Raw genomic sequence first — 21729 nt, 5'->3', positions numbered from 1 at the left:
CCCGGTAAGTCTCTGGCTGGAGGGCAATGCAGCCGCAGCTCCTGGAGGAAGGAGAAGCCGCGCGTGCAGGCAGGGGTGCCCAGGGCTGTGGTGCAGAGCAGGGTCCCTGCTGTGCCCCAGGGGCTGTGTGCCGGGGCAGGGCCTCTGCCGCCTGCCAGGCTCAGCACTCAGCCTGCGCGGGGAGCTGCCCAGGGCGCTGCGAGGAGAAGCTGCGGGTGGAAGGAGCCCCCCCGGCAGGGCAGGGTCCTGCTGCTGGCGGGAGGCTGCTGCCTGGGGCAGCCTGCTCACAGATCCACAGCACTACAAGGAGAATTCCAGGAAGGTGTTACTAAGAATATAGGCAAGGGATGACAGCTTTCAGACGAGGAACTTGTAAAATGAGTGTTTTTTGTTTCCTTCTAAGGGAGAATGAATTGGCACTGTCAGGTGTAAATACAGCACTAAGATCTTTATCAGGAGAAATCAGTAGATCTGCCGGGTACCTCATAAAGGCCTTTTTCACACTGCTCTGCTTACAGACCGCACCAGCATCGCCTTTGCTGGACACATCTGGGTTTGTCTGACCTGCTCTTGTGCACCTGCAAGCAGGGAGATGCTTTTGGTCACCTTCCTGCTGCCAGGGGGTGTCTGTAGGGCAAAGCTGTGTGAACAGGGGCTGGGCTGGGGTCTGTGAGTGATGACAAGAAGATGTGGGAAGCAGCTACTGGAAGGGACAGCTGCGGGCAGCAGAGACATTGGCAGAGAAGGAGAGGGATCTTGTGGCAGAAATGCTGTGGAGGGTGGACTTTGGCTGCTCCCTGTCTGTCCCTCCCATGCGGATGCTGTCCTCTGAGCAAGCCCCCTCGTTCTCCTCTCCCCCCAGCAGAGCCTCTGCCTTCATGGCCGGGGGGTCCAGGCCATGAGCCGCCTCCTCGGCAGCCACAGCTCCCGCAGAGCAGAGCTCCGTCTCCCCTGACACGGACTGGTTTCCCTCTGCGGATCAAAGAGGCTGGGAGTTACAGCCCTGTGACTGCTGTCTGGGAGTGGTGTGAACAGCTGCGTAGGGAGAAGGCTTTCTTGAGTGTCCGGCTGCCTCCTCTCCTCCTCTCAGCAGGAGGAACACACTACATTTCCTTCTTTCTCCATTTGTGTGCACTGCTCCTGTTCTCGCTGTGGCACTCTCTGGCAGTAACAGTGCTGATGGGGGATGTTAAGCTCCTGTTCTGGCACTGCCCCTGCCCCAGAGGTGCTTTCCTTGGACCAAGGTGCCCAGGTCCCCTTTGAACATTTCAAGTCCCGTGCAATGCAGTCTCTTCAGTTGGGCAATGAGGTCACGCTCCTGAGGAGACATCAGCTTGAGGTTATCGCTATGAAGGTATCCCTGGAAAGCTGCAACAGGCCCCAAGAAGGGCACAGCTTCTTTGTGCCCTTTGCATTTCCCAGAGCCCTTATTTCAGCCACGTGAATCAGGAGCCCCGTCCTGTCTCTCTCCACCTTCTCCCCATAGCTGGGCGGGGAAAGAGAGGAGTTGTGCATTCGCACTCAGCACAGTCCGGGCTCTTTTTCAGAGCAACGTGTGGGGGCAGTCACCCTCCAGCTGAGCATTTTGCCTCCAAGCACTGGCTTGTGTTGACACTGAGAACAACGGAAAAAGATTTTTACCATTTCTCAGATGTTGTGGGGGAATCTAAATCCTAAAAAGGTACAGAAGTAGACACTTTTGTTGCACCTTGTCTTCTGGGGAGCAGGCTGTGAAGTTTTACAGGGTGAAAGGGTACTTCCAAGCTTTTAAAATTCCATTACCCATACAGTACCTGGATAAAGGGTGTGATAAAGGGAAACTGATGTGAAGACAGAGTCCACCTTATCAAAACAAAGAGGTATGCAGATGATTGGCCAATTGTGCCTTCATGAGCCTGTTTCTGGTTCTGATATCATCTGTGAAGGAGGGTAAACTAGGATGAGATGAATCTGTCTTTCTTCCCTTACACAGGCTGATGGCCAATATGCCATCATCTCTCATGGTGGTAAATAGGCAAAAACCCCTCACTGGATCAAATGCCACTCATGAAATGCAGGAACCCAGTCTCTGAAAACATCTTCCTTCACATATAGGAAGCCCCATGTGTCCAGTGTGAGCAGGAGTGAGTCCTCTGAACTCTGTCTTAATATCTCCTTCTGTTTTCTCCTTGGACAGGTGCCTATTCCCTGGAGCACCAGATGTCCAACAGCAGCTCCATCACCGAGTTCCTCCTGCTGGCATTCGCAGACACGCGGGAGCTGCAGCTCCTGCACTTCGCGCTTTTCCTGGCCATCTACCTGGCTGCCCTCCTGGGCAACGGCCTCATCCTCACCGCCGTAGCCTGCGACCCCCGCCTCCACACCCCCATGTACTTCTTCCTCCTCAACCTCGCCCTCCTCGACCTGGGCTGCATCTCCACCACTCTCACCAAAGCCATGGCCAATTCCCTCTGGGACACCAGGGCCATTTCCTACTCAGGGTGTGCTGCACAGGTCTTTATTTTTCTCTTCCTGATGTCAGCAGAGTATTTTATTCTCAACGTCATGTCTTACGACCGCTACGTTGCCATCTGCAAGCCTCTGCACTATGCGACCCTTCTGGGCATCAGAGCTTGTGCCCAGATGGCAGCAGCTGCCTGGGGCAGTGGGGTTCTCTATGCTCTGCTGCACACAGCCAATACATTTTCACTGCCCCTCTGCCAAGGCAATGCTATGGACCAGTTCTTCTGTGAAATCCCCCAGATTTTCAGGCTCTCCTGCTCAAATTCCTACATGAGGGAAGTTGCACTCCTCATATTGAGTGGTTTTCTGTTTTTGGGGTGTTTTGTTTTCATTGTGCTCTCCTATGTGCAGATTTTCAGGGCCGTGCTGAGGATCCCCTCTCAGCAGGGACGGCACAAAGCCTTTTCCACATGTCTCCCTCACCTGGCCGTGGTCTCCCTGTTTATTAGCACAGGAATTTTTTCCTACCTGAAGCCCCTCTCCCTGTCCTCCCCATCCTTGAATGTCGTGGTGGCAGTTCTGTACTCGGTGATGCCGCCAGCAGTGAACCCCCTCATCTACAGCATGAGGAACCAGGAGCTGAAGGATGCCCTGAGGAAAGTGATTTCGTGGACATTTTTCAGAAGTGATAAAATTTTCCTCTCTCTCCACGAATGACTCACAGTCTGTCCCATGACAGACCTGTTTGATTTTAGTTGCTTTTATTGGTTTTTTATGCATTATATTTATTATTTATTAATATACACAAGTACATTTTTTTCTGTTGTTTTTGTTATACTTGGTTACCGTGTTCCTTCACAACTGTTTGGATTCCTTCCACTTCTGCTGAGGCATCAACCTTCTCTCTTTCTCCTGGAGCCCACATAAAGTATGTATCTGGGTGTGAGATGACCCTCTCATAGCCTCTGTGTGATATCTCTGTATCTGAGGCAAAGGAGGTGTCTGCTGTCTCTGTGGAGGCAGTGGGGATGCAGCAGGCACAGGCAAGGGAGACTGCAGGGGGATTCATGTTGTCTTCAGGCATATCTGAACATACCTAGTGCCTTTGGAAATGCTCCATAATCCTTCCAAGCACCTTGCATACCTAAAGACCCCTGGGGAAGGAGTTTTGGCAGCACTCGTTCCCATCCATCTGGGTTTTCTTCCCACCCTGACCAGCATGGCCAGAACAGAGTCAACCAGGAGCACTCAAAAAGATGAGAGGAGGGATGGGGACTGATGCGGTGATCTGGGCTTTAAATTGCCTTGGAGAGGCAAGCATGACCCAGGAGCCATATCAGTCTGCTGCTGTTCCTCAGTCCCTGTCCCTAGCACATGTCCTTGAGACAATGTCCCCACCCTGAGTGCTTGCCAGTACCCCAAACATAACCCTTGGGTGAGGCTGGAGGTGCTAGGGTGAATCTGGAGGGCCATGGTCCAGTTGTGACCATGGGCAGGACAAGCCCTCTTCTGGATCCTCTGCAGGGCTGGCAGCCTCTGTGAGCCCCACGAGAGGAGGGAGCAGACAGAGGAGGTCCTGGGGCCCTGCAGACCATCCTCATGCCCAAGGGGCTCTCAAGCAGCATACCTCAAGGCAGAGATTGTAGAATCACAGAATCATCGAACAGCTTGGGTTGGAAGAGACCTTAAAGACCATCTAGTTCCAACCCTCCTGCCACGGGCAGGGATGCCGCCAACTAGATCAGGTTGCCAGAGCCTCGTCCAACCTGGCCTTCAACACCTCCAGGGATAGGGCATCCACAACTTCTCTGGGCAACCTGTTCCAGTGCCTCACCACCCTCTGAGTGAAGCATTTCCTCCTAATCTCTAATCTAAATCTCCCCTCTTTTCCTTTAAAAACAATCTCCCTTGTCCTGTCATTATCCTTTGCTTATGCAGCCCAGGATGCAGTTGGCCTTCTGGGTTGCAAGCACACACTGCTGGCTCATGTCAAGCTTTTCATCCGCTAGAACTCCCAAGTCTTTCTCTGCAGGGCTGCTCTCAATGAGTTCTTCACCCAGTCTGTCCTCATGTCTGGGATTGCCCTGACCCAGGTGCAGCACCTTGCACTTAGTCTTGTTGAACCTCATTAGGTTCACATGGGCCCACTTGTCTAGCTTGTCCAGGTCCCTTGGATGGCATCCCTTCCTTCTGGTGTATCGCTGCATCACTCAGCTTAGTGTCATCTGCACACTTGCTGAGGGTGCACTCGATCCCGCTGTCTCTGTCGTTGATATTGATATTAAACAGCATCAGTCCCAAGACAGACCCTTGAGGAACACCACTCACCACTGGCCTCCACCTGGACATGGAGCCAACACTTCTGGGCACAGCCTTCAAGCCAATTCATTATTGACTGAATGCTCCACCCTTCAAATCCACCGCTCTCCAACTTGGAGATCAGGATGTCATGTGGGACTGTGTCAAAGGCTTTGTAGAAGTCCAGGTAGGTGCCATCTTCCCTTGTCAGCTGATGTAATCACTCCATTAGAAAAGGCCACCAGATTGGTCAGACATGATTTGCTGTGCTTCTTGTAGCAGGAAAAAAGGAGAAACTGCCCAAGAAAGCTACCACCAGCCCCAGCCCCTCATGCCAGTAGTTCCCAGCACCAGCCTTCCACCATGGTTTGGGGAGGGCCGGTTGCTGAAATGTGAGCACCTCCATCCTCCTGCTGAGCTCAGGGCCTGTACCGGGGGAACGGCCAGCCCAGCCTGGTCCCTCTCCGGGCCCAGAGCCCAGCCAGCCCCAGGGCAGGGCTGTCTGCAAACCCCTGTGTGGGACATGCTGGGGCTGGGACAAGGCTGGGTGAAGGGGGGGAGGCTGCTAAAGGAGAAGGGCAGTGGGGGGCCGGGGCAGTGAGGGCTGGCAGGGGGCTGTGCTGGGGGAACGTTTCCTTACCCCTGCACGCATGCTGCCCCATGTGGTGACTGCAGAGAGGTCCCAGGGGGCTGCAGGTGGGACAGTGGGGCTTGGTTGTCCTGCAGAGGGGAATGCGCATAAAGGCATAATAGTACAGGAAGCTTCCACAGTGCCAGGACCCCCAATTTACCCCAAAACTCAATGCCCAGCTTCGGTGCGTTAACCTTGGCTGTCTCCCAGGTGCCCACCACGCTGCTCTCTCAACACCCCTCCTCAGCAGGATACAGGGAGAAAATACAAATAAATAACTCATGGGCTGAGGTAAGGACCAAGAAATGGCTCACAACTACTGTTGCAGACAGGACAGACTTGGGGAAGATTAACGTCATTTATTGCCAGCACATAACAGTGTAGAGCAGTGACAAGTAAAGACAACTAGAAACAACTTTACCACCACTCCACTTCTTCTACCTCCTCCCAGCAAGAGGTGCAGGGTGATAAGGAATGGGGACATCAGTCCATGGTGCTTCATCTCCGCTGCTCCTTCCAGGTTACTCTCTTCCCTTCTCCAGTGTGGGGTCACTCCCATGGGATGCCATTCCCAAACTGATCCTACATGACCTCCCCACAGACAGCAGCTCTTCAAGAAGAGCTTCAGTATGGATCTGTACCAAGCTGGGGAAAGTCCTTCAGGAATGGACTGCTCCTCTCCATGGGCTGCAGCTCCCACCAGAAATCTTGCTCCTGTGGTTGCTCCTCTCCATGGGCTGCAGCCTCCTTCAGGCCACATCTACCTGCTCCACCAGGGGCTCCTCCACGCATCTGCGGGGCTGCTTCTCTCACATTTTCTCACTCTTCTGCCAGCTGTTGCTGCACAAAGATTTTTTTTATATTTTCTAAAAAATATTATCAAAGATGCACAACTAGTGTCACTCATTGGCTCAGCTTTGACCTGCAGCCAGCGGATCCCTTTTTGAGAGGGAGCTCCTAGCTCTGATCTGAACTGGGGCAGCTCCTTTAGTCTCAGTAAGCCACCTCCAGCAATTATTCCACATCTGGGGCAGCTCCTGGTCCCTTCTCACAGAGGCCACCCATGCAGCCCAATACACATGTTAGGGAAGAAAAGTATGTTGCAGAACTCCTAAAGAGGGTCCTTCAAAAAGGAAAATGCCCTTGCAGGATAGGCTGATTTGAAGTAGTAGAAATAGTTAGTAGTAGAAATAGTAGTAGTAGAATAGTTCTTGTGGTGTAGGTGCAGCAGGCAATAGGTCTTGGATTGTGCCTCAGAAGACTCAAGCAGATCAAATCTGGTTGATCCATGAACTAAACTAAGACGAACACTGTGAGCAGAGTGAAGGACACCGAGTGGTGCCCTACCATGAAGGAGGATGCAGAGCACAGCTGTAAGAGGCGTCTTTCTTGTGCCACGACCAACGCAGGTTCGTCTGAAGCGAAAGCCCCAGCCCAGGACCCATGGAGTGAAGGTCCCTGGGCACAACTGCAGAAAGACTTTGCAAGACCTCTGCCAGTGACAGCTTGAAACACCAAATGCATCTTGGCAGTAGTAGGTCCTTTTGGCTCAGGGGCAGATGTCCTCCCTGGCAACACCACCACGGAGGCCACCACTGCAAAGCTGCTGCGTGACACCGACTGCGTGACACCCCGGGGTCCAGAGAGGGGAGAGGGGAAGGGGAGAGGCAGGCCGTGGGGAGGGGGCTGGAGTGAGGTCACTGCCACTGCAGCAGCCTGACTGGCCCTCAGAAGGGCTGGCCGGCAGGCACTGTGACATCATCCCGCGCATCAGAGAGCCCCTGGGCAGAAATGACATCACTGCAGAGGGGAGGGCGAGGGGCTGGCAGAGCCCCATCGAGGGGCTGGCTGTGGGTCCCCTCTGCTACAGCCACCTGACGGCGCGGGGCAGGCAGGAGGGCAGGCAGGGCTCGTGGCCGCCTTGCTCAGGACGAGCCCTGGGCGAGCTGGGTGAGAAATCTGTGCCTTAGCTCCAGGTCTGGCACCTCTGGTTTCACCCAACACCCGTTGTCTGTCATCCTCCCACTGTGCACCACGGATGGGGAGCCTGGCCCTCTGTTCTGCATGACCTCCTCATAGGCAGTGCGGTGAGGTCCCCTCAGCCTTCCCTTCTCCAGGCTGGACAGGCCCAGCTCCGTCAGCCTCTCCTCACAGGCCAAGGGCTCCAGGCCCTGACCATCCTGGGGGCCCTTTCGTAAACCTGCTCCAGCTCGCTGAAGTCTTTCCTGTGTAGGGGATCTGAATGGATGCAGCACTGTGCCACTCTCCAAGTCCTGGCCATGCCCCTGGTTGTACAGCCCAGGAATCTGCTGGCCTCTCTTGATGCCAGGGCACACTTCTGCCTCCTGACCAGCTCCTTGTCCACCAAGACCTTTCTCGCGGGGCTGCTTCCAGACAGGAAGCGTGTGCTGGGGCCTCGGTTATTGAAGTTCTGGTCAATAGGTTTCCTTGTCCTCCTTGAGCACTTTCCCCGAACAGAGTAGCCTGGAGACCTTTTCAGTAAGGACTCGGGCAAAGAAGGCACAGAGTCCCTCAGGCTAAGCTTTGGCTGCTCTCATTAAATCAGCCTCCCCACTCAGCAGCAGCCTTGCATTTCCCTTCTTCATCCTTGGTCTCCATTCCAGTAATCAAAGATCTTCTCTTTGACCTTGACTTTTCTTGCAAACACCAATTGCAGATGAGCTCTGCCATTGCCAAAACCATACCTCCACCACCATCGTAGGTTACTTTTTTTTGGAGCCAGTCTTTGCTGTCATTCCCTGGAAGCTGCTTCATGGTCCCTGCTGCAGCCCAGCCCCACTGCCCCACACATGCTCCCACAGCCGTGCTGCCAAGGCACCGCACATGGCAGTGCACATCCAAGGCTGGGTCAAGCTCCCTCTGTTACAATCCCAATGGCACCCTCAGGCCCCTTCCCTCCATGTCCCTCCTGCTTTTGCAGCCTTCTCCAGACCCCGGCCCATGTCATGTCCCTGCCACGTCCCATGGGGACCTCTGCAGGCAGCCCTGCTCCAGGTCTGCAGGGCTATGGGCCAGGACAGAGGCCGAAAGGGCTGGCTGTTCCCCTGACACAGGCCCTGAGCCTGGCATGAGGATAGAGATGGCCTGGCAGCCAAAAACACCCCTAAACATGGGGGGAGTGGCCAGTGCTGGACATGGCCAACAAGAGAGGCTGCAGGTGACAAAGGCACTGGGCCCTGTCCATTCCAACAGGGCACAGCCTGGCCTCCTCCCTCCTGCACCGGCCTGTTTTCCATCCCTGCCTCACGACCCAAAGCCAGCAGTGTGTGTCCTCCCCATGCATGGCCACACATCCCAGCTTGACACGGATGTTTCTCTGTGCTGGGTAGCTTCCAGCCCAGCCCAGCTGCCCCCCAGCTCTCCCACCTCCCTGCCCTCTGCCCACCTCCCTGCCCTCTGCCCAGCCCAGCCCAGCAGCCCAGGCTGGGCTGGCCCCACAGCAGTGCCCACCACAGGCTGCTGCAGGGCTCTGGGCACTGCCTCCACAGCCCCAGTTCCCATTCACTCCTGATCTGCTGAGACTGGGTCTCAGACCAAGGTTTATTTGGTTTAAATACACAGAGAGCCTGCCTTCTTGGCTACAGAAACCCTGGGTCACATGTACAGGCAGATGGATACTCAGATAGAAGGGCATGAAGAAGGGCATTTCTGGGTAGACAACAGTATCACAAGGGCAGAAAGGAAAACCAACAAACTGAACAAACAAGCAAACTCCTTATAAAAGGGGGAGATAGATTGTCACGACATACACGGAGAGTCATCCGCAGAAAAAGGAAAACAGTCTGTGGTCACTGATAAACACCTTGTTAGGAGTTTCCATATTGAATTCTTGAGCTCCTGGTTCCTCATGCTGTAGATGAAGGGGTTCAATACTGGAGGCAGCACGGAGTACAGAACTGCCACCACCAGGTTCAGGGATGGGGAAGAAATGGAGGAGGGGTTCATGTAGGCAAAAATTCCGGTGCTGACAAAGAGGGAGACCACGGCCACGTGAGGGAGGCATGTGGAAAAAGCTTTGTGCCGTCCCTGCTCAGAGGGCATCCTCAGCACAGCCCTAAAGATCTGCACATAAGAGAAAAGAACGAAAACAAAACACTCAACCCCTAAAAAGGAAATGAACGTGAGAAGCCCAGCTTCCCTGAGGTAGGCATCTGAGCAGGAAAGCTTGAGGATCTGGGGGATTTCACAGAAGAACTGGTCCATGACATTGCCTTGGCAGAGAGGCAGTGAAAATGTATTGGCAGTGTGCAACAGAGCATTGAAAAAAGCAGTACCCCAGGCAGCTGCTGCCATCTGGGCACAAGCTCTGCTGCCCAGGAGGCTCCCATAGCGCAGGGGCTTGCAGATGGCAACGTAGCGGTCATAGGCCATGATGGTGAGAAGAGAATACTCTGCTGAGAGGAAGAATAGAAATAGAAAGAGCTGTGCAACACATCCTGTATAGGAAATGGCCCTGGTGTCCCAGAGGGAATTGGCCATGGCCTTGGGGAGAGTGGTGGAGATGCAGCCCAGGTCGAGGAGGGCGAGGTTGAGGAGGAAGAAGTACATGGGGGTGTGGAGGCGGTGGTCGCAGGCTACGGCGGTGAGGATGAGGCCGTTGCCCAGGAGGGCAGCCAGGTAGATGCCCAGGAAGAGCGCGAAGTGCAGGAGCTGCAGCTCCCGCGTGTCTGCGAATGGCAGGAGGAGGAACTCGCTGATGGAGCTGCTGTTGGGCATCTGATGCCTCTTGGCCTTTGGGCCTGTCCAAAGACAAAAGCACATGGAGAACTTTGGGCAGACTTCTCTGAGAAAATCTCTGTCCTTTCAGCAACACCCTTCCTTTCTCACCCACCTCCACAAATACGCGCTTTCTCAGCAGCATCTTCATTCTCCTTCCTGGCTGAAGCTCTGGTTTGTGCTGGCTGAGCACTGTTTGGAGCCACGGCCTCTGCCCATGAGCTCCATCGGACTCAGCACTGCTGCGCAGCAGTGGGTACCTGGGAAAGCTGGTGACCCATTCTGAAACTCATAGTTTGGTTCAGATGCTGTGCACCTGTAATACAGAGGGGCTGTTCAACATCCTCCAGCAGGATAACCCCAGGGACACCGCTGGATGTCCGTAAACCAGAGTGACCTGAACAGAGCCAGCTCATTTCCCAGCACTAGGCACTGCAGTGACCAGAGCCATTTTGGCTAGAGCCGGCTTGGGCACTTTGCTCCCAGGGATGCACCTCCAGAGCAGGACTCACTATTCTGCTGTTTGAGCTCTACCTTTAAACCCACTGCCCCGGGAGTCTGAGGGAAATAGCAAGGGCAGGATGGATGGGAGGGGAAACACAGAGAAAAGGTCCAGGGTTCCTAGTGAGGGAGGCAGGAAATGGAGTGAGAGATGGGCACTTGGGGGTGTTCTCTGTTCTGAGGGTCCTGCTGCCAAGGGGACAATGCAGCCTGAGATCCCATAGTTGTGGGGACAGAGGCTTTGCTGGATGGCAGTCGAGATAATGGAAGGTGTCAGCAGTGCAGGGATGGTGCTGAGGTGCCCAAATTCCCCTACCATGGAGTTTCTGGGAGCAGCTCCCGCTCACTCCCTGCCCATGGCTCTGCTGCCTGCAGCTGTCCCTGCCTGCAGCTGGGTCTCTGTCCCCACGCCTCCTGCCTGCAGGTCACAGCCCCCATCCCACCCGCTGGGTGCTCAGCTCTGCCCTGCAGACACCTCCTGGCAGCAGGGCTCTGCCCAGGGGCAGCTCGCTGGGGGCACGTCCTAGAGCCCAGGTCACACAGACCCTGCTGGCACTGCACGTGTGGTGGTGGAGCTTTCTATGGGCTGAGGGGCAGGCAAGGGAATTGTTGGGGGTCCTTGTAATCCTCAGTGGGAAGGCTTAGGCGTATCAGCCTCTTCTTGGAAATAGCAGCCTCTATTTCTATTCCCACAGAGACAAAAAAGAAAAAAACTGAAAGCAAATAGTCTGGAAAGCTGAGCCTAAAGTATCTAACCGCTGATTGTCTTCTCGCCTTAGATACATCCCAGTTGTGCTTTGGAGCTGTGAGCAGGCTGCCCCAGGCAGCAGCCTCCCGCCAGCAGCAGGACCCTGCCCTGCCGGGGGGGCTCCTTCCACCCGCAGCTTCTCCCCGCAGCGCCCTGGGCAGCTCCCCGCGCAGGCTGAGTGCTGAGCCTGGCAGGCGGCAGAGGCCCTGCCCCGGCACACAGCCCCTGGGGCACAGCAGGGACCCTGCTCTGCACCACAGCCCTGGGCACCCCTGCCTGCACCCGCGGCTTCTCCTTCCTCCAGGAGCTGCGGCTGCATTGCCCTCCAGCCAGAGACTTACCCCGGTCAGGGCTGGCAAGTGTTCTCCCCCAGCGAGCTCTGTGCATCCTGCCACTTCTGCCTGCCTTTACCCACCCTGTCTCTGCAGGCAGTGCCCCCAGCCTCCCTTGCTCTGCCCCCCACCAGGCTCCCTGCCCATGGCCCTGGGGCTGCAGGGGAACCTGCTGGGAAACAGCCTCAAGGAATCCCTGGGGTTTCCTCCCTCCCCTGGGCACACACACTTCTTGACAGCAGGCTCTTTTCGCTTAGCACAGAAATAATTATCTGTAACAATCACCTCTTCTCATCCCAGTTGACGATGGGACACCCAGACATGGTCACAAAAATAACTCCTTTAACCCCCTGCTTACGGAAGGGATTCAGCAGAGTCACTTGAGGCATCTCATGCTGGGTTTTTGTCCTGGGGCTGTAATGGGGCTCAGATCCCTACCATGCCTGCCACAAACCCACAGTACCTGGGATTCCTCTGCCCTCAATTTAGGTGTGCATAACATGGGCACCTGCAGGTGAGCTCCATTTCTCACCTCCAGGAAGCCACATGATCACCAATGGAGATGGAGGAAATCAGGGGGCTGCAAACACCTGGTGACATGTCAGGGGGCACAGGGACGTGCAGGTATCTGCAAGCTCTCATGGAGGAACCCTGAGGGACAGGGCAGCACCTGGGGGCATCCCCTTGGAGGCTGGTGGGGAATGCCTTTGGCCAGCTGAAGTGACAGCAAATGCACACATTTAGGACAACTAAACCTGTCCCTCCTCAGTAGGCTCAAGGCAGCCTGTAGAGGTATCCACCTGACCCAGTGGAGAACTGTGCCACAGGGAGACCTGAGACTCTCTCCCTCTTCTCCATCTGGTTTTCCCTCCATCTCCGGTGACTGTAACGGCACTTGTCTCACGGACATCCCTACATTGCCTAACCTCGTTCAGGGCAGCTGCTCCATGTAATAGCCAGTTCCAGGCCTGCAGTGCTACCTGAGATGCCAGCGCTGCCCAGCACCACTGGAGCATGCAGCTGACACGGGCAGCACAGGACCCACAGGACAGCTCTGGCCATTCATAGCTGGTACTTAACGGGAACCCCGATGGCATCTCCGACAGATCTGGTGCTTATGAGCAAGTGGCCGCTTCCCAGGGCTGCAGCAAGCCAAGGTCTGTCCCTCCTCTATCCAGTAGAGGCAGGCAGTGCATGGACATGAGGCACATCACACCAGGGTTTCCACTTGTGTCCTTTGGTTTGCAAACACTGCTGCTGCTTCTTACCCCCATCTTTTACTCAGCCAAGACACAGCCCAGTGATTTTTTTCCGTGTCCCTGGATCACAGGATGCCCATAGGCAAGGACTTTGGCAGCAGCCCCTTCTCCTGCCTGGAGATCAGCCCCAGCTCCAGCACTGGCCCTCAGGGCTGCACCAACACCACAAAAGGCCCTCTGCTGTCAGGGCAGCACAGCCCAGGCCTGTTTCCTTCTGGCCTCAGGAACACCAGGGCGTGCTCTGCTTCAGGCCCCTCATTTCATCCTCCCTCCTTTTCAGCACATGGAAAGAGATGAGGTTTCGGGGCCCAGCCCTACACCCAGCGCTGCACTGGCTCACTCTTGTCTTTCCCTGCAGCCCATTTGTCATAGTCCAGCTGACACAAGACCACGTGCCTCTGCGTGCGGTATGCCACAGGTCTCCTGAAGTGACAGACTTTGATCCTAAATCATGACGGGTTCCTCCTTCGTTGTGCACACAAAGGCACAAGTGGTCTCCTGCAGGCAGATCTGGCAGCCTGGCTGCAAGGGGCAGGCTGCCCCTCCACCTCAGCCTCTTCCACGGGCTCCTCCTGCTCTGGAGGCCCATGGCCACGGGCCGTGGGGAGGCTGCGGCAGCCTTCAGGAGCACGCTGCGTCTGTCCCAGTCGGTTCTCCCCACTCTCCTCTTCATCTGCAGCGCATGCCCTACTCCTCTCCCTCACCATGACGTGCTGAGGGTATGTTTGCCATTCCCTCGTGTACCACCTCTGCCTCCCGCATGGCAGACGGGGGGATGGTGCTGAGGCCTCCTCAAAGCACAGAGCCCCGTGGGATGTGTGGGGCTGCAATTCCCTCCGTATAACACATCCTACTCAGACAACAGCAAAGGCTGGCTGTTGTTCAGCCAAGTTCAGGTGCGGTGAGGGACTGCTGTATCCCAGGTGCCTTTGCTCCCATCTTTTTCTTGAAAAAGGCCCAGCCCCAGGACAGGCCTCAAACCCCACCTTCCTGGAAGGGCTTCCAAGATAAGAGGTGTGTTGGGGCAGGAACACAGCGGTGACTTTTCCAGCGCTCCACTTCCTATATCCAATGGCCTTTGTCACCATTTGGAGATGTTCCTGGTAGATTTGTCAAGATCCTGTGGAAAAGAACAGGGCAGAAGGGAGGTGACAGTTTCTCAGGACAAGAAGGGAAATCTCTCGTCTCTCTCCCGACCTGCGCCATCTCCTTGCTGCTGACCTCATAGGCCTTCAAATGACACGTGCTGATGTCAGAGGGGGATGTCAGAGGGTCAGAGCAGAGGCGTGTTGGGGCAGGCGGACAGTGGGGACTTCTCCGGCACTCCAATCCTTTATTCTATGGCCTTTGTCACCATGTGGAGATGTTCCTGGTGGCTTTGCCAGGAAATGCTGCTAAAGAACTGGGCAGAAGGGAGGTGACTGTTTCTCAGGACAAGAAAGGAAATCTCTCGTCTCTCTCCTGAGCTGTGCCGTCTCCATGCTGCTGACATCATAAACCTTCAGATGACACGTGCTGATGTCACAAAGGGATGCACTGCATCACCAGGATATCTTCACTGGAGCAGCGCCAGTGCCGGCACTTCCCTGCAAGGCCTGGTCCCTGCTGGGCGCTGCTTGGGTGCTCCCCACCGCTGTCCTTCTGTGGCCAGGAGTGGGGGCAGCAGGCAGCAAGGTTGCACTGGGCGACCCTCGCTGACGGGCGGAGGAGCAGGGGCACCTTGCAGAGGAGCTGTGGTTGAGGAGCCAGGGCGGGCATCCCTTGTCCTGAGCTGAGGGCCAGCAGCAAGCGAGATGGAGGGCTGCTGGAGTGTGACCATCACCTCTGATCTGACTTCTGCATTCCCAGTGCTCCTGCAGCTCTCCCCCAAAGGTGAGGGTGTCAGGAGCCCCTTCCCAAGGGGTGTCCCAGGGGCTGTCAGCTGTCCCAAGCTGCAGGTCCTGGGCTGGGGGGTGGTGGTGGTGCTGGACAGAGCTGGTGGCTGTCACGAGAGCCCTGCCTGAGGGTCCCGCTGGGCTCAGGGGACAATGTGGCAGCCAGGACTCCTGGGTCCTGATGCCAGGGCTGTCCTGAGGCCCAGGGCTCCTCTGGCCATGGCTCAGACTTCTCCTGATGGGGGACAGTCCAGGGCCAGCTTTCCCTGGGAGCTGGTGCCTCTTTGGGATCTGGCTCTGGGAGGAAAGACCTCTGGTGTCCCAGAGACTGGCGTGGCCTGCAGGTCCCACAGGCCTCTCAGGAATGTCCCAGGAGTGCCTGCATGGTGTTTTTCTGGGATGCTTGTGTATGCCTGCATGTGTCATCGCCTGGGTGAGGTGCTTGCCAAGAGGTTGTGAGCTGGCTGGCCTGGAGCCTGACCTGTCTTTTCCTTGCTTTCCAGAGACTGAGGCTATCTGGGATGCTGTATCCAAGTACATCCTGGAAGAGCTGAAGCGGGATAAGGTGGGTTGGTGTCCTGGGCCCTGCAGAGCAATCCCTGCCCGAGCACCGTGGCAGTGCTCTAAGACTGCCCGGGGTGCCCGGAGCAGCTTCTTGGCCAGCTGGGAGAGAAACCAAGGCCAGATGTGCTCTGCCTCTCAGGTGTTTGGCACACCCTAGGGCTTCCCTCTTCCCTGCGGTCTGAGTGGGGAGGGCGAGCAGAGAGATGGGGGAATATCCTGGCTCCGTGCCTAGGACAATTGCTGGGAGTCAGTCCCAGGCCTAATCCGTGTGCTGGAAACCTCCGGGCGCTTCTCTAGCCAAGGGATGTTGGCAAATCCTGTGAGGGGGGTGACGAAAGAAACAGAGGATGTGGCTCTTTTGCAAAGCTTTCCAAAGTGCCCCACCTTGCCCCATTGTCCCTCAGGAGCGGGCAGGGCACAGAGCAGTGTCCCCCTGCTCTGACAGTCATCCCTTTTCCCGTCTCTCAAGAACTCCCTCATCGGCCTTTCTGTCTTTTCTGTGTGCAGGGCGTTCGGGTTGCGGGACTCGGGACCTTTGCTGTTGTCCAAGAGCAATTCCATAGCAAAGAAGAGCCGCTCTTGGTTCGAAGGCCTTTCTTCGAGCTAGACATCGACGAGTTGTGGCTGGAGGAGATCTACTGTCCCACTGAGCTCCTCCCTGGTGAGAAGGCAGCAGCCCCCCTCTTCCTGCCCCATGTCCGGAACGGTTTGTTCTCCCTGCTCTTTGGAAAGGCCCGGGAGAAGTAGAGGATTGTCTCCGACGGTCAGGGTACAGCTTGAGTTCCCCAAAAGAAACCGTGCCCCAGGAGCTCTTTCTCTTAGCGACCCTTTCTCTGGGAACTTGTTCTGAATGTTGCAAGCAACTTGGGCTTGCTGTGGCACTGAGGATGTTGCTTCTCCTTGCAGATGGTGTCAAGATCGAGCCGCTGAACTACGTGCAGCTATCACAAGCCACCTCCTTCCCACTGCACGTGGTGAAGAACTGTGTGCAAGAGACCATCCTGTTGTACTGCTTCCTCCTGAGGAGCAAGGAGCACGTCCCCTTTGCCTTCAGGGACATTGGTGTTCTGACGTGCAAAGATGGTTTCCTCTGCATGAAGTTTTATCTAGACTGCGTCAAACGTCTGGAGAGCACTGCGGACCTGGTCGCACTGCTCCACAGTGTAAGTTGGTGAGGTTTTGGGGGCTACTTCAATTTCTTTGGGAATCCTAGCAAAGGGTGAGGAATCCGACCGCTGTTGGCCAGCCTGGACATGGCAGGCCAGTCAAATGCCTTTCCCCACGCTTGCCCCCTTAGCTGCTTTCTCCGTTAACAAAGAGAGTTTCTTCTGAGCATCTGGATGCTTGCCCCTGCAAAAAGCCTGGCAGTGTTACTGTACAGCCTCCATATTCTGCCATGCAGCTCCTCCAGAGCAGAACAAAGGTTCATGGAAGAGGCTTTGGAGGAGGGCTTTGGAGAGAAGGCTTTCTTTTGGCTTGGGAGACAGGTTTGCTTCCTGTCAATGAGAGCCGTGAGAAAACCGCCTCAGAAACCCTCCAGCAGGTCTGTGTCTCTTTGCAGAGAATGTGGCCGGCACATCTGACCGCCTTCAGTGGAGAGACCACCGCTCGTGGGATCCCGATGTTCCCAAGGTGAGTGCGTTTCCTCCGCAGCCCTTGGCTGACCCAGCGGGAGGCTTCCCACCTCCTGCTTTGGAACGTGCGCGGCTGGGTCTCCACCTTCAGCACCCAGTCAGGGCTAAATCCTGGGGAGACTGGTTCCTGCTTAACTAATGCTGAGTTTCGGCTACGAGTGTCTTCACCTGGAGAGGAGGGGCATTGTGGTTGTGTTTCTTGTGCCCGTGCTGCCGCGATTCCCGTCAGAGAGAGTTGTCTGCATGTGGAGGGGAATTTAGGCTACCTTTTCTGGTGCTGCGGGAAGACTGACAACAAACCCCATGCATGGACATGACGGAAAAGGGATGCCATGCCTTGTGCGACACCAGGAGGATTACTGCCAGCAAGCTGCAACGGGTAGGAGGCCAGCCTTCTTCAAGCCCGTGTCATCGTTTGTTTTCCAGGTTTCATCTGACTGTGAGGAGAAGGCCAGAGGCCAAAGCTTCCACCACCTCACAGGAGGAAGCTGCAGGAGAGCGCAGGATCAGAAGAGGTAAGGGAACAGGTCCCTGCTGTCTGGAGGTGGTCCCTGTCCCGTGCTGGCTGACTTGAACCAGGTTAAAAGGCAGTGCCCACACGGCTGCTCTGAAGAGCTTCCTCCTTTCCTAGTTTCAGAGTGCCATCCTGGCAAGCTGCTGCAGAGGAGGAAGAGGCTTTCCGACCCCATCCTGACAAGCTGGGAGCCGGGCACAAGGCAGCAAGATGTGGAGAAGAAGCCGTCTACCAGGTGAGACCCCTGGGGGAAAGGAGGAAGGAGCCACTTGCAGCCACACAGGAGAGATGTCCCCTTTGGACCCACCAGCCGCAGGGTGGCTCCTGACACACGTCCCAGCGGAGGCCGCTCTCTCAACGGATGGCAAGCGTGCAGCACGTTTGCCTGAGACTGGCACACCAGCTTCATTTTCCACCAGGGCCCCGATCCCTGGGGGAGCTGAATGCAGGGCCTTGTTGCAGAAGCTCTTCTCCCTTCAGGAGTCCCCCCACATTGCAGCAGAGTCCATCTTCTTGTCTGTGGGAGCAAATGTCCCCTGCCTTCATTCTAACATGTCTCACCGTGGCTTAGGATTGCCGTGGCCCCATCTCCCCTGCTGTTTCTTCCAGCCTAAGGAGCTGTGATACCAGATGGAAAAGTTTCTTTCAGGCATTTTTTTCAAATGCTATCCCAAACGTTGTGGCAGGCACAAGAGAGTGCTGAGGTAGGGAGGTGGCATGACTGCCCTCCTTACCTGACGGTTTTCTCCGATGCTACTGGCTCCCCAGCGATAACCTGTTTTCCACCCGTAAGCGCACCGTGTTTCAGGGCCACAGAGGAGAAGCTGAGGTAAAGCCCGGGTGGGCCATAATGGTGTCTCTCGGCTCCTGTCCTTGCACAAGACACCGCTCCTCTCCTTCTTCCACCAAAAAGGGCCTGGATACGGGCATCCCGAGCCTTCCTGAAGGCAGGTGGTGCCACAGCTTCGCGTTTGGCTCTCTCTGTCTCTGCTGAAGTGAACACAGCCAGTCCAATACGCCCGCTCGCTGCGGAACTGCCGTCTGCTGCAGAGGCTGACGCAGCTTGCGAGCGCGGACTGGAGACCGAATTCCCCTGGGCTCATGCAGCCTCCTCCTGGTGTCTGTTTGCAGCGTGCTCCCCCCGTGTCCAGGCAGCTCCCCCGGGACGAAGAGGACAGACAGGCAGGAAACAGCTCCTGAAGCCATGTCCACCACCACTGCACTCCCTGCTCCTGAAGCCTCCAGGAGAGCGCTGCAGGTACCTGCTCTGCCTTGCTGCAATGACCGTGCTGTTTGGGCCTGTACAAAAGCCTCTGTGTGGAGCGATCCTGAGCAGGTCCCTTGGGATGCGTTCATTTCCACGTTTGTTACCTCCTTCATCTCTTCCTCAGGAGACAGAAGGTGGCGTCCCGCACACCTTCCCTGCCTCTTACTGCCTCCCGTGTTGCCACGAGCCACTTCATTTTGACCAGGGGCCATGGAAAAGGAACAAGGCCTTTCTGGGTCATTGATGGCAGAGGGCTTTGGTCACCGCGGGCTGTTCAGCTGTGTTTGTCACGAGTTGAGGAGCCTGGCCTAGCTTCAGGGCCCCTCGTCCTTGAGGGTCGAAGCACTGCTGACAGACTGGCTGAGGCGAGGGGGCAGGAGTGCGGGTTAGGCCTGAGGGACAGCTGAGACCAATCCTGTCTGCTGTTGTGTTTTTGTTTTTTTTTTTTTCCTCCAGGAGGTCTGGAACCTGTCTTCACAGTGGGACCAAACAGACTGCTCATGGCCCACGTACCAAAAGCTACAAGAACAAGCCCGGGCAGAAATGGCTGCATGGGAAGCCTGGTCTGATGGGGAGGACCAACAGATACCCCAGGTACTGGCAGTGATCAACAGCGCTGAGAACAGCAGCGATCCTCTCCGCCAGGGCTCCGAGGGCGGCAGGTCCCAGGGTGGTGGGAGCAGGACAGGCACCAGGCCGCAGGGCAGGGCTTTGCCTGCTCCTCCCTGTGAGGGAGAGGTTGTCAGCAGAAAGTGAGGGATAAAAGCAGCAGCCAGACGTGGGCTGGCAGCGCCGAGTCGCCTGGTTCCCAGGTCCTGCCGCAGGGTCCTTTCAAGAGGTCCTCTGGGAAACAGCACCTGTGTGTCCAGTCCTGTTTGATGAGAGTGTCTTCTCCTTGCAGCGATTCAACAGCCAACATGCTTGGACCCCCCATCCTCCAGCCCAGCCCAGGAGCAAGGAGGTCAGGAGGAGGTGGAGGAAGGCTGAGAACCCTGCCCCAGCAGAGGAGTTGGGAGCAGCAGCCAAGCTGGAGAGACTCCAGCCTGAGTAAGTGTGTGCCGGCTCCGTTCCCGTCCTGGGGCACTCGAGTAGCTCTTGAGTGATGTCAGGACATGTCCAGGAGCCCGGTCCCTGAGTCCTGGGCTTGCCTCTGACACCCTTTGATTCCTCCTAAAGCGGGCATGACCTTGGTTACCACCAAGGCCTAAAAATCAGGTTGGAAGGGTGGGTGCAGGTGGCACTGCATGGGTGCAGGGTCTGGATGACGGGAGAGGCAGAAGGGGTGTCTGAGAGAGGCTGAGGGATCCCTTTCTCCTGTTGTTGCAGCCGCCTTTCCCCACGAGCACGCCAAGTTTTGGAAAGGTTGGAGCCGCATCGCCATCAACAAAGCGTATTCAGAAATGTTGCGGAGGCAAACCGGCTGCGGCAAGAGCAGCAGCAGCAGCTCCCCTGGTAAGTATCTCCAAAAAGGGATGGTGCTTCCCGCTGCTGCAAGGCCCATCCTTCCCCTGGGGGCAGCTCTGGGAGAAAGAGGACACGTCTCCGACACCCCTCCCGAGACAGACGCGGGCTTTGGAGACTCTGGAGACTTTGGGACTGGAGCTCCCTGACACCTGACGGGGAGCGGCTGGGCACCCAGAACAGGCTTTCCCACGTGGGATGTGAAAGTCCTGTCTGAAAACAGAGGGGTCCCCTGGATGGCTGCCTCTCCCCTTTCCAAAGCCGAGAGTCTGTCCTTCCTTTGGAGAGCGCTGACGCCAGGACACCTTGCCCTGAGGGGGAATACCTGTGCAGAATACCCAGGGTCCTCCGCTCCACCTGACTCAGCCCCAGGCTGGTGAGCTGCACCCCTGGGGACCTTGTCGTGAGCTCGGGCACGAGGCATCTGTCTCACTTCACGGCAACCTTGAAGCTTCCTGGGAAGCAGACCCCTACGTGCACGGCCCGAGCTAAGCCTGCAGTATTTCTCTGTGTTCAGCCTGTACACAACCTGCTCATCCTCTTTTTTCTTTTGACTCCCTAGCGCTAGATGCTGGTACCGCAGTGGAGGGGAAGGTGCTGGGAACGGTGCCAGCAGCAGCGGAGCTCTGAGCAAAGGGGCTGGGACGCTCCCCCGCTTTCCACCCCTGAATGGAAAATAAAGAGCACCGGGGCTCTTCCCAAACAGACTGCTTGTGTCACTTCATCCACCCTAGACTTGAGTACACATAAGCTGGATCTCTGCTTTGAAAGAGGAATGTGGGTTGAAAGGAGAGCTCTTTCCAAGGCTCCCATTGCTATGCCTGTGCTGTCTTAAGTGTGGCTTCCCGTCATGATACTCATCGCTGCCAGTTGCGCGCATTTCCAGTGCGGAAGTCTGTGTCTCAGCCCACGTCCCCATAGCTCCCTCCTAGCTAGGGGAGCTCCGTGGCAGACCTGGAGGGGAGGCCCATGGGGACGAGGAGCAGGCAGAGGCATGGGGAATCTGAGGGCATGTGAAAGGACTCTCAGGGCCAGGTCTGCGGGTGTGTATGTGCTTGTGAACCCCGAGAGTGCCGTGTGTGCACCTGCAGCAGTGACCTGCTGTCTCTGCCAGCCCCAGGGCCGGAGGGGACTCGGCTGTCTGTGTCCTGTGTGTGGGTGCTGTTGCAAGCAGCGCCTTGTTTGTGGTCGTCTGTGTGGCCGGCTGTATCAGTGTCCTCCCTGGGTGTCCCTGGCACAGGTGCTCAGCTTCGTTGCTGGTTGAACCTGCAAAGGGGAAACTGGCAGCCGTGTCCCTCAGCCTGGGCGGAGAGCTGGGGACCCTGGGCACTGGGCTGGGTTCCAGTGGCCGGGCAGGACCATGCTGGGTGGTATCAGTCTGTACTGGGCTCCAGAGCATCTGGGGTAGTCAGCAGGATCTGGTCAAGTTGTGTGTCTTGCTGAGATTGCGTGTACATAATGCTTATA

At 56.4% G+C, this 21729-nt stretch overlaps 4 protein-coding genes across 4 annotated transcripts in view; 2 read left to right on the top strand and 2 right to left on the bottom strand.

Annotated features, from left to right (window-relative positions):
* LOC136787245 (ceramide synthase-like) overlaps positions 1-21729 on the bottom strand; it is a 573680-nt gene that overhangs the window by 478806 nt on the left and 73145 nt on the right. The window lies entirely within an intron of this gene.
* LOC136787251 (olfactory receptor 14A16-like) lies at positions 2127-3186 on the top strand. Its single transcript, XM_066984408.1, has one exon. It carries the CDS (start codon positions 2200-2202, stop codon positions 3157-3159), a length of 960 nt encoding a protein of 319 aa, XP_066840509.1. The 5' UTR covers positions 2127-2199; the 3' UTR covers positions 3160-3186.
* LOC136787254 (olfactory receptor 14C36-like) lies at positions 8645-10141 on the bottom strand. Its single transcript, XM_066984411.1, has one exon. The coding sequence runs from the start codon at positions 10106-10108 to the stop codon at positions 9131-9133; it is 978 nt and encodes a 325-aa protein (XP_066840512.1). The 5' UTR covers positions 10109-10141; the 3' UTR covers positions 8645-9130.
* Positions 14547-21063, top strand: LOC136787250 (coiled-coil domain-containing protein 81-like). Its single transcript, XM_066984407.1, has 12 exons — positions 14547-14820; positions 15326-15387; positions 15894-16047; positions 16293-16549; positions 16948-17018; positions 17447-17535; positions 17652-17769; positions 18666-18792; positions 19258-19395; positions 19703-19848; positions 20128-20253; positions 20825-21063. Exons 1-12 carry the CDS (start codon positions 14742-14744, stop codon positions 20940-20942), a joined length of 1485 nt encoding a protein of 494 aa, XP_066840508.1. The 5' UTR covers positions 14547-14741; the 3' UTR covers positions 20943-21063.

Source organism: Anser cygnoides, chromosome 28, assembly GCF_040182565.1.
Source record: "Anser cygnoides isolate HZ-2024a breed goose chromosome 28, Taihu_goose_T2T_genome, whole genome shotgun sequence".
Taxonomy (NCBI): Eukaryota; Metazoa; Chordata; class Aves; order Anseriformes; family Anatidae; genus Anser; species Anser cygnoides.
Note: the sequence above shows the minus strand (reverse complement) of the source record. Positions and strands in the feature narration are given on the sequence as shown.